The sequence below is a fragment of the Nycticebus coucang genome, chromosome 8, assembly GCF_027406575.1.
Source record: "Nycticebus coucang isolate mNycCou1 chromosome 8, mNycCou1.pri, whole genome shotgun sequence".
In the NCBI taxonomy this organism is placed as follows: Eukaryota; Metazoa; Chordata; class Mammalia; order Primates; family Lorisidae; genus Nycticebus; species Nycticebus coucang.
In genome coordinates, this window is record NC_069787.1 from 109,690,253 (window position 1) to 109,707,482 (window position 17,230).

At 40.9% G+C, this 17,230-nt stretch overlaps 1 protein-coding gene across 1 annotated transcript in view; it reads right to left on the reverse strand.

Moving 5' to 3' along the window:
* Positions 1 to 4,009: 4,009 nt before the first annotated feature.
* The window catches only part of PCOLCE2 (procollagen C-endopeptidase enhancer 2), a 78,821-nt gene continuing 65,600 nt past the window's right edge, over positions 4,010 to 17,230 (reverse strand). Inside the window, exons 6-9 of the mRNA XM_053599552.1 lie at positions 15,598 to 15,752; positions 9,523 to 9,606; positions 6,682 to 6,849; positions 4,010 to 4,596 (exon numbers count right to left, since the gene is read on the reverse strand). Of these exons, the coding sequence (XP_053455527.1) occupies positions 4,466 to 4,596; positions 6,682 to 6,849; positions 9,523 to 9,606; positions 15,598 to 15,752 (538 nt within the window). The 3' untranslated portion in view covers positions 4,010 to 4,465. The remainder of the gene's footprint in view (positions 4,597 to 6,681; positions 6,850 to 9,522; positions 9,607 to 15,597; positions 15,753 to 17,230) is intronic.

Genomic DNA, 17,230 nt, shown 5'->3' on the forward strand with positions numbered 1-17,230 from the left:
TTTTCCCGTTTCCTGTGTTCTTACCTTTATACTTGTGTATCTACAACAGTAACAGTCACTGGAGCAGCTTTGCAGAGTTCTGCCAACTTTCTGAAGTTGCTTTCATAGGGAAGGGTATCTTCCTGAAGATGTACATATGTTGTTGGTTGAGTAGGCTTTGATTTTAGGTGTTGTGATCTCTGTATAATTTCTTTGACAGGCCATAGGGTCAAATGGTATCTGTGATTTCCTCAGTGGCTTAGGGTATGGTTATTAGTTGAGACTGTGGCAATGTTTAACAGGGGACTAGGATACCCAAATTGGCCAGTCTTTGAGTCTCAGTGATGGACTAAGTGTCTGCCTATTCATAGACCCCAGTCTGGTTTATGTTAGCATGATTATTAGTGGCTCCTAGAGAGCTGCTTCTTCAACTTTCAGGTAGGTTGCTCAGATGCTGTTAGTGACAATGGTGGGCCAGAGGGGAGGATGGGTTTTCAGGACTCTGAACAGCTGGTGTGATTTAGGTGATGGCAGTAGAGGTGGTGGAGCACAACATTGGGACCCAAGTGGTCTGTGTTGGCATTGCTGGTAGCTGCAATGAGTTGGGTGGGCCAAAGCCCTGGGACACTGGTAGTAGGTGCAGGTAGGTGTCAGCTCTGATGATATCAGCAGGTTGAATCAGCCCAACCTCAGACCCAATAGGAGTGATCAGGTTCTAAAATGGTTGGACTGAACCAGGAAATTTCTGGGCACTTCAGTGGTGTACTCAAGCACTAGGGGTGATGGGTTCAGGCCAGCAGACTTTTGCTCAGGTCCTCTGGTGTCTTCACATGCTGCCTGTGCCATGCAATGGCAGTGTGTGATCTGCAGGCCATTGGTAGAATACTTGGGTGTGGGCTGTGTCAGCCTGCCACCAGGGAGGTTGGGGCCCGTCTCAGCGGGAACAGCTTTGCATAGTGCTGTCTACCCATGTCTTGGCCTCACAGAAGCCAATAGCAGGGTGGTGACATTTGTCCTAGGGGTGCATGGGAGTGCCTAGTCTCCCGTTTTCCTCTTGGATCTGCCAAAGGCTGTGGCTGCATCACCTGAGCTCACCCTAAGGGCTGGGCACAAACTTTCAGTAGCTAAATTCTTGGAATGGTCCCAGCCATGGCTCTGCCACCATGGCTCTGCCTAGTTAGGTAGAGGGGCTCTACCTAAGAAGGTGGAGACCCTCTTAGGTAGAGCAGCCTGGGTAAAAAGTAGTTGGGAGTTCAGACTGCTCATATCTCAGTCACACAGCCGCCTATAGCAGGACAGAGAGAGTTGTCCCAGGGATGTGTAGGAATGCCCAGTCTTTGTTTTTCCTCCTCAGCCTGGTAGCTGCAGCAGCAGCAGCAACCTGAGCTTGGCTCAAGGGTGAGGTGTATCCCAGCATTAGACTCTGAAGTGGTACTGGCTATGGGCTTGTGACCATAGAGGGTGTGGTCCCTTTCATATGAGCAGACCGGCTAAAAGCTGTGGGGTGTGCAGTCTGCTCATGCTTTGGTTTCACAGCAGCCCATAGCAGGGCAGTGGTATTATCCTAGGGGTCCCAGGTCTCTCCTGTCACACTTTGGCCCAGCAGTGGCAGCAGTAGTGACCAGGTCAGTATGGGTTTTATCATTAGTTTATGTTATTTAAATAGTTCAGAAAATATAATGGTAGTCTGGCCGCACTATCCTATGTGGAAAAAAAGAAGGTAAATTTTGAACCCCGCCCAGCCAAATTGCAACAACAACAACAAAAATAGCCCGGCATTGTGCCGGGCGCCTGTAGTCCCAGGTACTCGGGAGGCTGAGGCAAGAGAATCGCCTAAGCCCAGGAGCTGGAGGTTGCTGTAAGCTGTGTGACGCCATGGCACTCTACCAAGGGCGATAAAGCAAAACTCTGACTCTATCAAAAAAAAAAAAAAAAGAAGGTAAATTTCTTCCAAGAAATTTATAAGGTTAAATTTCAAATAAGTAAGTAATAGAATTTATGGCTTAGGAACTTTTCAAGATTCTTATTTTTATTAATAAGAATTGAATTCAAAAGATGAAAATCAAGTAAGCAAAATGTTGCAAATACATCAGAAAGTCTTAATTTTTAAATGTTTTGTGATACATTAGTATAGTCATCTATTCATTCTTCATGTGTAGTCAATTCCCCAAGTATAAACACTTAAAAAATAAAATGAAACAATATCAACTATTTTTGAAAAACAAATGAAATTTTAAAAAGAAACAACTCCTAAAAGCGAAAATAGTACGGCACCCTAGAAATCATCGAATCTAATTCCCTCAATTTATAACTAAGGAAACTGAAGTTTAGTCAAAATAAATGTGTCTTAGTCTGTTCTGTGCTGCTATAACACAGTATTTGAGACTGAGTAATTCATAATGAAAATATATTTCTTTATTACAATTTTGGAGGCTGCAGAAGTCCAAGGGGAAGAGAGCACATGAATACGTGTGTGTGCACAAGGAAGAGAAAGGGGGATGAGGCTAAATATATCCTTTTATAGGAACCCCTCCTACTATAACTAATGCTCTCCCATAATAATGGCATTAATCCATGTCTCAGCCCTCATGACCTAATCACCTCTTAAAGGTCCCACCTCTTTATACTGTTGCATTGGGGATTAATGAATTTGGGGGACAGATTAAAACCATAGCAACATGATTTTATGAACAAGAAAAAAGTTTAAGAATGGTTTTTGCACCAGAAAGAGTAACTTTACCATTCAGCTTGACTATCTCTTTGTTTTGAATAATTGAAGTAAAAGACAAATCAGAGCTATACATTAATCATGAATCCTCTAAACATGTTTAAATACTATGTCAAAGATGTCAGTTGGTATAAGCAGTTCAGAGCACTTCTGTTTTACCCCATTATGACTCATGTCCCTATTTGAAAATCTATACCTATCTTTCCACTGGTAATGCAGGAAGCTGATACCTGTAAGCATCCTGCTTATAATGCACCAATAAGAAGATTCTATTAAGAGAGAATAAATATTAATATTTTGATAATCACTCCTAAGTCCCATAACGTGAATTCTGGAAAGGAACTAACTTGCCTTGAGAAGGCTAGAATCAATTAGGAGTCCATAGTTAACATCCTGGTCTGAAAGTCCAGCTGGCTGAGAGAGGCTTTCTAAAAGGTGGTGCTGGCCAGTGAAGGCAATCACCAGTCAGTTGGGTCCTCCAGTTCAACTACTTCCCCAGCTGGAGAATTCCCTGGTACTAATGGATACTAATGTGCATCCTGGTGGGAGTGTTTAGGAATGATTTCCAATCCTGCCAGCTGTCCCACATTGTCGCTTCCTTTACTCAGCTGCCAAAACAGGGCAGTTCTTTTTTGGAACTTTTATTTTGCCACCCTTTAAATGTCTGGTCACCTTTAGGGCTGGGAATTAATTGCTTTTACCCAAAAGAATATTTTTCCTTATTCCTAAAACTTCTACCACGAGGGACCTTGGGATCCAAGTCTTTGTTCATCTGTAATGTTCAGTCAACATTTTTTGGATAAGAATGGTTGTCCCTTCTTCCATAGCCAACTGGCTGGCAACTTCTTGGTTGCCATACTAGTTGCAAAGTGTATTTTAAGCACCTCCATGTGTGAATAATGGGAGTCCTTTTGAGTCCATCCACTGCTGAGTGAAAATAGATTTTTCAAAGGCAAGGGCAGTGAGGGCACTGGATTTAGGATTCTTGATCTTAATTTCTCTTAGGAAATGTCTGCCCTGGGCAAGTCACTAAATATACCTGAGTTTGTTTCAATTACAGAATGAAAGCATTTAGACTACATCCCTAAGGGATCCTCTGTTTCTGCAGAGAGCAGAATCACAGTCTATTGACAATATCGATCCATTAAGCCCCTGAAATTCTTGGAACACTAACTCTTTTACCAAAGTGTAAATTGATACAAAGATAACCTTATATATAAATATCAATACTCTAATTGTTAAAGGGCAATATTCTTTTTTGTAGCGTCCCACTAGCTGTAAAAACAAATTTAATGGCTGCTATGTAATCATTTAAAAATACTTTATTAAGCATTGATTTAAAAAATGCAAGAGAAGAATATAACACCTCAGAGAAAATGCTTAAAGGTAAAACAAATATCACTATAAATATTGCACTTATAAAATCTCTTTTTTACGTCTTCACACAAATCAATTCTAAAATACCCTTTTACAGGTATGTATAAATAAACTGCTTCCAAGCTGTCAATGCTTCACACACAGAGTTGCCTATTACTGCACTAAGTCAACAGGTTATCAATCAGAGCTCTGTACCTCTCAGCACAGACACAGAACTTCCATCAGCAACACTGGAGGTCTCACACCTACATCATGTGAAGAGTAAACCAATCTTTCAGAATGCTCTTTCAGAATATTTAATTTTGTATTTTTTTCTACTGAGAGAAAATATTTCTTTCAAAGGCAATGACAGAATACAACTTCAGTTGATACAGTTCACTGTTAACATTGCTTTTTTTTTAAGGCATCGAGGAGCTTCTGATTCTTGGTCTTGAACATCATGATAAAGCTGTTTGGCATGATTTTGCCTCGCCCATCTTCACCCACTTGGCCCATAATAATGTAATTTAGACCTAAAGAAAGAGAACATAACAATCTTTTTTTACTATGTATGTCTTTTGAAACAACCGAGACTATAATCTACATCTAGATAAATGTTCTCTTTTGTAAATGATATGATTATACATTTATTCTATCTAGGATAAAATCTGGTTTAAGACTCTCTCATCAGCAAAAAGCTAAATTCAACTAGTAATATGTTCCAGTTCAGCTAACACAAGGAAACTTAATGGAGTGGTTAGATCCAGTCACCTCTCTGTGTGGTGCTATAGGCCTGGTGTAGTTACCAGACGCCTGTGATGAATGATGCACTGCCTTAAGGGCCTCCAGTGCTCCATGATGGGCCATCCTCAGATGGCCTCTCACAATTCCATAAAGCATCTGGATTTCCCTGGCATTTGGCAGCTAATGATTCACTCTCTTCTGCTGTCTTGAATTTGTATCAATACCTCAGGCATTTATACTATGTAAGTTTCTTGAGGGCATGGATGGATCATATATTTCTTGCATTTGTATAGTTTCTTGCAAAAATTATAGGTACTGAGAAGTACTTATATTTGTTATACTATATTTTTATATATTAGTGTGTCTGTGTTAGGCTTAGACTGGTGCTTGAGCTGAGTTGTGTTGGATTGAACTCTGAAAATTTATATTCACAAAAATGTCATAAAGGAGGCATATATTATATTTTTCCTTTATTTCCGAGCATCATTATGAGGCCCTGTAGAATCTAGATATGCATTGTCTGTTGTTCCTGGCGATTCTGGAAAGAAATGTCTTATCTTTTACAGAGTTTTTGCGATTTTTTCCAGGAGTCAACATTAGGCTGCTAGCCTCCTGACTTTTCTATACAATCTGAATTCACAGCAGAGCTTTCTTGAAGTGGATATTCTATATTTCTGTCTGTATGTAGTTTAATTTGGTTTAGTTGTGGGAGAGATTTGTGACAAGATGGGAGAAAGAAATGGGCTGAGACTGGATTGAGAAGTCGTGGTATATCACACAGTGGAACACCAGGCATTCCAAAGAGAGGGGTTTATCTACACATGTGTGCTGTTATAGAAAGATGTCTACATATACCTTATGTAGGGGGGAAGTTACAATAGAATAGGTGTATTATGATCCCATAAGTGTGTCTGCCCATGCTGTATATGGATATGAACTTTCTAGAAGAAATTTTTTATTATACCTCTGGGGAAAGGAAAAGGGTTACACTTTTTATTTTATTCCTTTATCTACTTATTTAAACTCTTTAAAAGCCATGAAACATACATTACTTTTATAAGTTAAATTTAAAAAAAAGCTCATGTGCCTCTGGCTTTGAAGTAATTTTCCTTTTTCCATAATTTCTCTCAATAAAGGCATTTCCATACATGGATTTAATAGTCCTGTCTCTGCTAGAATCTTTGATATACCCAGGTACACCTCTCTGTTATGAAATTCTACTCTGCATTTCCTTGCTTGCTGGATATTTCTCTCTAAACCTAGATAATATTGGCATCATTTTTTTTTTTTTGAGACAGAGTCTTACTATGTTACTCTCTTAAGCCCAAGAGTTTGAGCAACTTCAAATTCTTGGGCTTAAGAGATTCTCTCACCTCAGCTTCCCAAGTAGCTGGGACTACAGGTGCCCGCCACAATGCCTGGCTGTTTTTTGGCTGTAGTTGTCATTGTTAGGCAGGCCCAGGCTGGTTTAAACCTGGCAGCTTTGGTGTATGTGGCTGGCGCCCTAGCCACTGAGGTACAGGCGCCGAGCCAGTATTGACATATTAAGTGCAATCTAAAAGCTGTTTCCCCTGAACTGCTTTCTCTGCATCTGTTTCCTGTTGGCTCAATTTCATATGCTTCTTGGACTGGTTCATCATTTCCATTATCACTTCTTCCTCCACAAGTTATAAGAACTGGGATCACAGCCCAATTTTGCCTAACTCTAAAAGGCCTCCCTTCTCTACCAGAAGTGGGCTGTATATCAGCCCTTCATTTTACTTCCCTAGACCAGCCATGACATGAAAAAATTTCTGGCTTGCTCAAAGAGGCTTTTACATTCCCTTTTCTGTCTCTGAGCTCCCCTAGGAGACTAAAGTATTCTCTTTACTCACCTCTTCTGAGGAGAGGGCACTGCTTGCAGACCACAATGACCTTGGCACTCATGTTCTTACCAGCCTGCTGAATAGCCAGATTTCCCTCTTTATAGATGTTGATGATTGAGACTGTGGCATGCAAACTCCCACCTCGAGTGATGGTTGTGATAACAGTGCCAGCTAATACTATAGAAGAAAAACAGTTTTGAAATAATGTGACAACGAAGGAAAATGCAAGCAGAACTTAAAATAATTTTACATTCTTCTAACTTTCATATATGAAACATTTTAATGTTAAAGCAAAGGCCCTATTAGAGCTCTTGAATTTGATTCTGCACATTTGTCACCAAAATTCAGTTTGAAAAAAAGGGGGCCATGAAGCTGTAATGCTACGCTGCTTGTTAGGTGTTGATAACTAGGAAAGAAACCTAAACATTTGTTGCACTGCAGTCTGTTGCCAAGATGGGGACTCAGAATGTTTTATACAACATGTAGATCCATTGACAAACGAGGAATAGTCAAGCTTATAGCCTCTACCTGTGAATACTCAAATGGACCTTGATCTTTAGGAGGCAACGCCATACTGAGGGAGATTTGGGCTATTAAGATCCGAGTCCTCTTGTCTGTGTAGGTGTATCCACTTTTCTGTGTCTCTCCATCCCCCATGCTTCTCTTTAGCTGCTCTCCTTAAACTTTTGTTCATCATATGGTCCTTGTTTCTCTAATTATCAGTAAAACTCTTTTTTTTTTTTTTTTTTGTAGAGACAGAGTCTCACTTTATGGCCCTCGGTAGAGTGCCATGGCATCACACAGCTCACAGCAACCTCCAACTGCTGGGCTTAAGCGATTCTCTTGCCTCAGCCTCCCAAGTAGCTGGGACTACAGGCGCCCGCCACAATGCCCAGCTATTTTTTGGCTGCAGTTCAGCCAGGGCCGAGTTTGAACCTGCCACCCTCGGTATATGGGGCCGGCGCCTTACCAACTGAGCCACAGGCACCGCCCTATCAGTAAATCTCTTATCTTTCCGGGTCTGTCATAATCTCTTTATTCTCCACTCTCTTTATCTCATTTAACAAGTCAAAGTATAAAACTGAGGCATAACTTAAACATTTTCTTGCTTAAAGAAAACAAAATCCCTAGCAAAATTCTGTTGATTTTCCTTATGTAACTCCCTCTTTTTATGTCATGACACTCTGAGAAAAAAGACTCTCTTTTGAGCCACAAAAAGGAAGATTCTTGGCGGTGCCCATAGCTCAGTGGGTAGGGTGCTGGCCATATATACTGAGGCTGGTGGGTTCGAACTTAGCCTGGGCCAGCTAAAATCAACAATGACAGCTGCAATAAAATAATAGCCGGGCGTTGTGGCGGGCGCCTGTACTCCCAGCTACTTAGGAGGCTGATGCAAGAGAATCACTTAAGCCCAAGAGTCTGAGGTTGCTGTGAGCTGTGACACCACAGAACTCTACCAAGGGCAACAGCTTGAGACTCTGTGTCAAAAAAAAAAAAAAAAAAAAAAAAAGAAAGAAAGAAAGGTTCTTTCTTTCTTAAAGGGGTGCTTTTTGGCATTTGGAGGGTAGGGGGAGAACAATTCTCTGTGGTGTAGGACATGCATTGAGTGACTTTTTTTTAACTTCCCCTGACCAGAAAAACCAGTACTCCCCAGTTACTGTGACAACACAACACTGCCTCCTGGGGAGTGTTATCAACTTTGGTTGAAAACTCAGGGGCCACAGGTGATAGTATTAGGTCAATTTGCCATGCAAATGACTCATAATCAATGAGATAAATCAAGTTTTGGACTTGGCTATTATGACCTCTGTAGGATAAAATAAATGCTCCCTGCTTACGCAGTGTGCAAAGCTCATAAAAATCAGAATTCTTGTCATGCCTTCCTTTGTTTCCTGGAATGAGTGTTCACTGCAAAATGTCAGTCTGTTGCCAAGTGAAATCAGTGGCTCCCAGGTGACAGGGAGAGAGATTTCCTTAAGTGCGGGGAAGAGGATGTAGTTGCGATGACACCTGGTGCTATTTGTTTTCCTATTTATGATGTTATTTGAATTTCAGCATGTAAACTCCAGTAAGATTTAGGGCCTTAGACTCTCAGTGTCTTCATAGGGCTGCAGTCACTAACAGTTACTACTTTTGGCCACAGAAAAACCTGGCAAAGCGTCTCTAAGGAACCCCTTTGTTTTTGGTAACCTAGTTAGGCCATAGCAACTTTCTTTTCCTGATAAGACTTTTCTTAAATGTTCCTTTCAAATGCTTTTAAAAAATAAACAACATAATTAAATTTAGTATATTTTGCTCTTAAGTAATTTTCACAGATGGTACCATTTATTAATTGGAAAAAGTTCCTAGAAATTCTAAGGCATTAATATCTCTTCAGGTTCCAATTTATAAGAGTTTCCAAATGGACTTCAGATTTGCAAGTTTTAATTTAGTACTTTGGAAGGATACTACATAGAAAATACCTAAATTTCTTCTGAGACATGCCAGTTTCTGAATATCGGCTTTGGTATGTTTCTGATTTACCTAAGTTGAATTACAGATGTGTAAAAAGATACTTGATATATGAAAAAGATGTGAGAAAAAAAGTATATAGTCTTTTTCAGGAATACACAGGGTATGGTGTACCAAGAGTCACCCTATTAAATTTCTATATGAAAAAATGTTATTTTCCAAATACATATTTTTCTTAGTTATGAAATGTAACAATTCAAACAGCACAAGTCAACACACCTAATGTATAGGAAAATATTTTCTTGGGTAAATGAACAGTGTTACTGGGAATTCCTTTGAGATTAAGCACACAGTCTCAAGTTTCTGGTTAAAGAGAAAAGGCTGGTTTTTATTTCTTACCAAAGTTACTTGAACAATAATTGCTCTCCAGAGTTCCTGTCCGTCTACACTTTTGTTGACACAGGGCCACAGTGGGTTTTAAACCTTAATTCAAAGAAGACATATGATTTAGAAAAATGAATTCAAGTATAAATGATCCAACTTTACCCATTTAAAATTACCATTTATTTCCCTGAGCTACCATCTATCATTGCAATAAAATAATTAAAAACCATGCAAAAGAAAGTCTTCATGCTACCAACTACTCTCTAATTTCCTCAAGGCTAGTCAATACCCTCTTGTGAATTTTAATTCTGATATGAAAGATAGGACAAATTCATCCTGTTCTCTTTTTTCTTTATATAAAACTAACATCACAACTCCAAATCCGCATATTTTGTTTGTGCCCTGCTAAGAAAACCCAAGTACAAGAAATCTGAACGCACAGAATGCAGTTTAATCCTTCATTTTACAAAAGAAATCCTATGACGTTCCCCTGAGGATGGAAGGAGCCTTCTTGGTGCATTTTTGTTTGTTTGTTTTTTGAGACAGAGTCTATGTCGCCTTGGGTAGAGTGCCATAGCATCGCAGTTCACAGCAATCTCAAACTCTTGGGCTTAAGCAATTCTCTTGACTCAGCCTCCCAAATAGCTGGGATCACAAACATCGGCCACAACGCCCGGCTGTTTCTTGTTGCACTTGTGATTGTTTTTTAGCTGGCCTGGGCTGGGTTTGAACCTTCCAGCCTTGGTGCATGTGGCTGGCACCATAACCACTGTGCTAGGTGCTGAGCTGGTGCATTTATTTATTTAGAGACAGAAGCTCAAGCTGTTGCCCTGGGTAGAGTGTTATGGCATCACAGCTCCCAGGAACCTCAAACTCCTGGGCTCAAGCGATTCTCTTATTTCAGCCTCCCAAGTAGCTGGGACTACAGGCACCAGACACAATGCCTGGCTATTTTTTGTTGTTGTCTTTGTTCGGTTGGCCCACGGTGGGTTCAAACCCACCAGCTTTGGTGTATGTGGCCGGCGCCCTGCCAACTGAGCCACCCTTCTTGATGCATTTAAAATATGCAATTACCCAAATGTTAGGATAGGGTTTTAGAAATGCTGCTCACACATAAAATGTGTTACATCTGCAACAAAATGCAACCAGTCACTAAATATTCATTTTGATCCTGGCACTGGATCTTAAGAAGTGAGAAGTAGATGAATTAAAAAGTAAAACTAAATAAACATAGTAGTTCTCCACCAGTAGGTGATTTTGCCCCATAGGTAACGTTTGGCATCATGTAGAAACATTACTGGCTGTCACTACTGGAGGGTGCTACTAACATCTAGTGGGTAGATGCCAGAGACACTGCTAAACACCCTACCATGAACAGGATACACCCCACAACAAAGAATTATGTGGTAGAAAACGTAAATAATGCCAAGGTTGAGAAACCTTGCATTAATAAAATGAAAATATTTAATCCTCACTTTTTTGGTTTCTTTTTTTGAGACAGAGTGTCACCCTGAGTAAAGTGCTGTGGCGTCACAGCTCATAGCAACCTTGGGCGTAAGCGATTCTGTTGCCTCAGCCTCCCAAGTAGTCGGGACTACAGGCGCCCACCACAACACCTGGGTATTTTGGGGTTGTAGTTGTCATGTTTAGCAGGCCCAGGCTGGATTTGAACTCACCAGCTCCAGTGCGTGTGGCTGGTGCCCTAGCTGCTGAGCTACAGGCATGGAGCCATAATCCCCATTTTTATCTTTAAAATGTTTCAAAAGTATTTATTAATTATGTGGTTATGCATGGCAATATCCTAAAATTTAAACAAAATGGTAACAGAATTGCCCTTGTTGGGTAAATATCTGCAATCATACATTGCCCTTCTGATGGATTCTACCAACTCCTCTGTCAATTTATTATTGATTTACTCTTAATTTGTATCCCTACTTAACTCCAAAAAGGGTCTGAAGTGGACAGCAATATGAAAAATATACAATTTAATGTGAAAATACATAGAGTAGGTGGCGCCTGTAGCTCAAGCAGCTAAAGCACCAGCCATATACACCAGAGCTGGGGGGTTCGAATTCGGCCCAGGCCTGCCAAACAATAACTACAAACAAAAAAACTAGCCAGGTGTTGTGGCGGGAGCCTGTGGTCCAAGCTACTCGGGAGGCGAAGGCAGGAGAATCGCTTAAGCCTAGGAGTTGGAGGTTGCAGTGAACTATGACACCACAGCTATACCCAGGGCTATAGCTTGAGGCTCTATCTCAAAAAAAAAGAAAAAAAGAAAGAAAGAAAGAAAATACAGAGTAGCTTAAATATGCCTTTAAAAAAGAAAAAAGAAAAAGCTCAGAAAATACTTAGGAGAGAGATACATCATTTCAGAAGTTAGGGTCCTCATTTTGGGACTAAATTTACCTAATTATCCAAGTTTAAAAAGTAGCAGTGTCTGTGGTTCTCCTGGTGACAGAGAGCATGCTTTCAGGTGGCCCAGCAGAAACCGGCTCCTCAGCCTCAGAAAGTCAGGCTGGAAGTCGGGTGGGCGTCCCACACACTCCTGTACTCCCTTTGCTAGAGCCCTGCCTCATGCCTCTAAGTCATCAAGCTCTACTCCCCTCATCCTCCTCATCTTACTGTTTCTATGTACTGTCCTGCAGTCACACACTTGTGTTTCTATGCACTGTCCTGCAGTCACACACTTGGCCCCTGGTTCTTGGGCTTCCTCTGCAAGTGTGCCTGAGACCATCTCTGTGGGTCCACTCTCTACGTGGATGACCGGATGACCCCTCAGTCATGTGGCCTCATCCTCTCCAGGGACTTTCTCTCTTCTCCATCTCAGACACTCAGTTCCAGGCTCAGAGGTCCTCATGCTGAAGTGGTTATCTGCCAATCTCTCAAATTTAGACATCCTACTCTATAGTATATCCTCCTTCACGTCAAGCTTATTTATTTAATTACTCTCATGATTACATTTTTCAAAAGTAATCATTGACCTCTCTCATTTTTCCCATTCTGAACTGTTTTTACTTCCTTAGCAATTCCATTTAGTTTCCATCAGCCATTAAAGTATTTTGGTTAGTTTTGTGACAATACCTTAAACTCCCTTTCCTTTTTGTCTTTCAACTCTGTACAAATCCTGTAGGGGAATATCTTCTCTGTGCTTGTCCTCAGCTGAGTAGGAATGAACCTTCATCAAGGTGACAATCACCTTACTCCAATTTTCACAGCTATTTTTTAAATTCTTTTTAATTCTGCCAGCTTCTAGTGCTGCCTCTTACCTTCTCACTCTTAGCAGGGGACTGGCTGTTACCTAGAGAGAATACGAGTCACAACAGAGAATGTCCTCTAGATCTGAACCAACCCCGTAAGTCATCTTTATCTGTACCTTCTCTTCCTTTCCATCTCAGACACAGGGGATTGTACGGTCTGTCTAAAGTCATTTGCTCTATAAATCCTCCGCAGCCAGATCCTCCCACCTTCATAAAGACCTTCCTTCTTGGTTTATTCCTCCCATCTGCCATTATGTTCTCCTTCTTTGCTGGCTATTCCCATCAGCATCAACAGGTGCAAAACTCTCCTTCCTTTAAGGCCAAACTTGTGAATGAGTTGCTGGAACTCAACTGTCTCAATTTCTTTATCTTGCACTACCAGCCTATCAACCTACTTCATCTGACTTCTGCCTGCACAACACCCCTTACACAGCTCTTGCTGGGGTCTCCAGTAACCAAGCATCGTGAAATCAGATGGAAACATTTTAGCCACCCCCCACCTTACTTGAGTCTCATCAACACTTGACTCAGCGACCATTCCTGTTCCATGGCCCATGCTCTTGGGTTTGCTCCCTCCTCCCTAGACACTCCTTTTGAGTCTCTCCTTTGCCAGAATTACTTCCTCTTAAGAAGTTGGAGTTCCTAGAAGTTTAATCCTACTTTCTCTCCTCCTTCTGTCCCCAGCCTCTCCCTAAGCAATCTCCAATCTTATTCTTGATCATGGTTTCAACTATTTATGTATTGATGACTCTTAAATTTAAATCTCTAGCTAAAATCTCTCTTCTGCTTGGGAAACCCATATGTGACTGCATGACATCTCCATTTGTACATCTCACAAACACCAAAAACACAATAAAGCCATAGCTTAATTTATGAATCCACTCCCAAACCAGGTCTCTTCTTCAGTAAATGTCAAAATTACCCCCCAGTTGTGCAAGCCTGAGACCACACCTGGGAGGCATTCTTCACAACTTCCTGGTCTCCCCAAGCCCATTAGTCACCAAACCTGTCACTACCTCCCTCTTACCTCTTGGCTGTCTCTGTATCTGTGCCATAGCATTCATGAGTCACCTGAAGAACCACAGGAACCTGCGATCCTCTTGATCTCTGCAAACCATTCACCTCACTGTGGCTGGAATGGTCTTTGTAAAATGCAAATCTAATCTTGAACTTTGCGTAAATCCATCATCACCTTCCCTCACACTTAGGATAAAAACTAAAATACTAAAAAAAAAAAAAAAAAACTAAAATACTTAGAGCATAAGGAGAGAGCTGGCAGGGCTTGAAGATGAAGCCAGAAAGAGAGGATGGGGACAAAGTGTAAAGGAACTTATACACTACATAAGAAGTCCAGGCGTTTGTGCTGTCCAAACCAGTGGTCACTAGCCACACGAGCCTTTTAAAATTTAAATTAATTATAATTAAATTAAAAGTTTAGCTCCTTAGTATCACTGTCCACTACATGCTCAATGGTGGCTGCCATATTGGATAGCACAACTGTAAACAATTAATTTAACAGAAGAATGACATGGTCTGCTCTCCAGTGGGGCAGGGGTGGGGGGGAGGGTTGCAGAGGGGAGGTAAGATAGAGGAAATCAAAGATGACCCTGTAAGTGTGGCCACTGATGTTGTGAATATGCTTGGGAAAATAGGTGGCAAAGCAGGTTTGAGGCAGAAAATAGTGTGATAAAAAGTTTTGCTCTGCTTTAATCTATATATTTAGCAGTCACAAAATGTCCAGGAGATATTTACAAATCCATGTTTTCAAATTCAGAGAAAGTTTAGGATGGAGGGAAAAGCAGGGCTTCTACTAGTACCCTGGGTGTAATCAGATAACTAACCAGAAATAATCAAACACCAAGCCCCACCCATATAAACCAGAGAAACACCTAGGCGAGGTGAGGCAGTACATACCCAGGCCACAAGGTGGCCCACTTGTGGAGTGCCAGAAAAATCAGGCAGGGGAGCGTCTACTCATATGTAGGAGAGCCCTATCCAGGCTGTATGTGGGAAATAGTGGGCAACGAAGCTGAGCTTATTTTAGCTTATTTCATATCTGAACCTTAGATCTTTCCTTCCCACTTAACCCTCTTCCCTGGATTTGGATTTTTAAATCTGAGACCTGAAATTCCATGGGGTGGAGGTGATTTGACATAGAGATTAAGATACATGTCTTAGACTAGAGTTTCCCAACCAAGGCCTATAATATGTTGCATATTTTTGTTTAATTTACTCCAATTTGAAAAAAATAATATATTTCATAAAACTTTTTTGAGGAAAAAATGCCCAAGACTATGCCAGGCAGATATGAAAATTGGCAGGTATTTCTTGAAGCTCTAGAACAGTGATCTCAACCTTCCTAATGCCACAGGTTGAGAACTGCTGCTCTAGAACTTTAACCTAAAATACCACAATTTATATAATAAGAAGAAAACTATAACTTTTTTTTTTTTTTTGTGGTTTTTGGCTGAGGCTGGGTTTGAACCCACCACCTCCAGCATATGGGAGTGGCGCCCTATCCCTTTGAGCCACAGGCGCCACCCAAAAACTATAACTTTTTAAGTGCCAGAAAAGGAAACTATGACTTATAATGGTTTGTTCATAATAGCGTTCCTAGCAGTTTTTAAGTGGTTATAACATTCTTAGATGATATTTAAAAACTATTAGCTCATCAGCATCTTCATACCCTTTACCTGTCTTTTCATCAATGGAGTCATATTTTTCTCTTACATAAGTTTCATCCTATTTAACTTATTCTAATTGTAATTATCTTTCTCTTAGAAATATTATACTCCTAAAGTTTTTATACAGCGTTTCCAACAGAGAAACTTACCTGTGGTTACAGGAAATGTGGTGGTAACAGGTGGTGCTGTAGTAACTGGTAGCTTTTTTGGCCTGAATTTGTAGTGACCAATAAATCCATCTGCAGTTAAACTTAGGTCTGATAAAAACTGAATAAGAAGCTCATTTTTCTCAGATATAATTGGCCTAAAGGAAGAGAAAACTTTTTAAAAATACTTATAGATATTTAACATTTAAGGGGAACCTCTCTGAAAATGTAAACTTTTCTAGCTTTCTTTTTTTTTTTTTTTTGAGACAGAGTCTCACTTTGTTTCCCTTGGTAGAGAGCCATGTCTCCCTTGGTAGAGAGCTCACAACAACCTCAGACTCCTGGGCTTATGCAATTCTCTTGCCTCAGCCTCCCAAGTAGCTGTGACTACAGGTGTCTGCCACAAATGCTATTTTTAGATGTAGGATCTTGCTCTTGCTCTTGCTGGTCTCGAACCCATGAGCTCAGGCAATCCACTTGCCTTAACCTCCCAGAGTGCTAGGACTACAGGTGTGAGCCATCGCGCCCCACCTTTTCTAGCTTTCTATTTTTTTTGAGACAGAGCCTCAAGCTGTCACCCTGGATAGAGTGCTGTGGCATCACAGCTCCTGGGCTCAAGCGATTCTCCTGCCTCCACCTCCCAGGTAGCTGGGACTACAGGCACCCGCCACAACGCCTGGCTATTTTTTTGGTTGCAGCCGTCATTGTTGTTTGGCGGGCCCGGGCTGGATTCGAACCTGCCAGCTCAGGTGTATGTGGCTGGCGCCTTAGCCTCTTGAGCCACAGGCGCCGAGCCTCTAGCTTTCTATTAGTTTTTGACAGTAAGTTACCATTTTTTTTTTTTAACTTAAAAGCTAAAACACTTAAAAAGGTGAAAGGCTTAATCTGCTAGGTGGGCTTAATGTGAAGTGTTCCATCTTTACAACAACCCTACTATTATTCCCCTTTTATGGAATGGGCAACTGAAATTTCGGCAGTTCAAGACTTGACAACAAGTTTGTGGAAGAGTCAGGAATTGATCCCAGGACCAGGTGATTGTGGTTGATATTGGGATGCATAAATGCTGAAGCTGTGGCTGGCTTTCTGTCTCCAGGCACCTCAGGGCCTGCTGACTTGGGAGGCACAGCTTTCAACTGACTGAGTTCAAGCTTGCCTGGGAGCCAGATTCTGGCTGCAGAGGACAAATGTGATGAACAAATTCCTATACCCTGTGAAGATCCAGCCAGAGGATCATCTCAGTGGCTTGATCACCCTGGGATAAGAAAGCCATGCAGGATTGAAGGAGACTTCCATTTCAGATTTAATGGGAGTTCTTAAACATTCCTGAAATGGAAACATTTCTGTTGTGACTTTTATTAGCAAAATGCTGTGAAGGAATAAAAGTGAATAATATGTTTTGGTGGTCTTAAATTATATCACTGATTAAGAACTTCAGGGGCTTGCTGGTTAGTTGGTACTAAAGATTTAATGGAGATTATAATAAAGCTCCAAAGCTCTCTTAATCATAGGGATAACTATATATATATATATTATTTTTTATTTTTTTGAGACAGAGTCTCACTATGTTGCCCTCAGTTCATAGCAACCTCAAACTCTTGGGCTTAAGCGATTCTCTTGCCTCAGCCTCCCAAGTTGC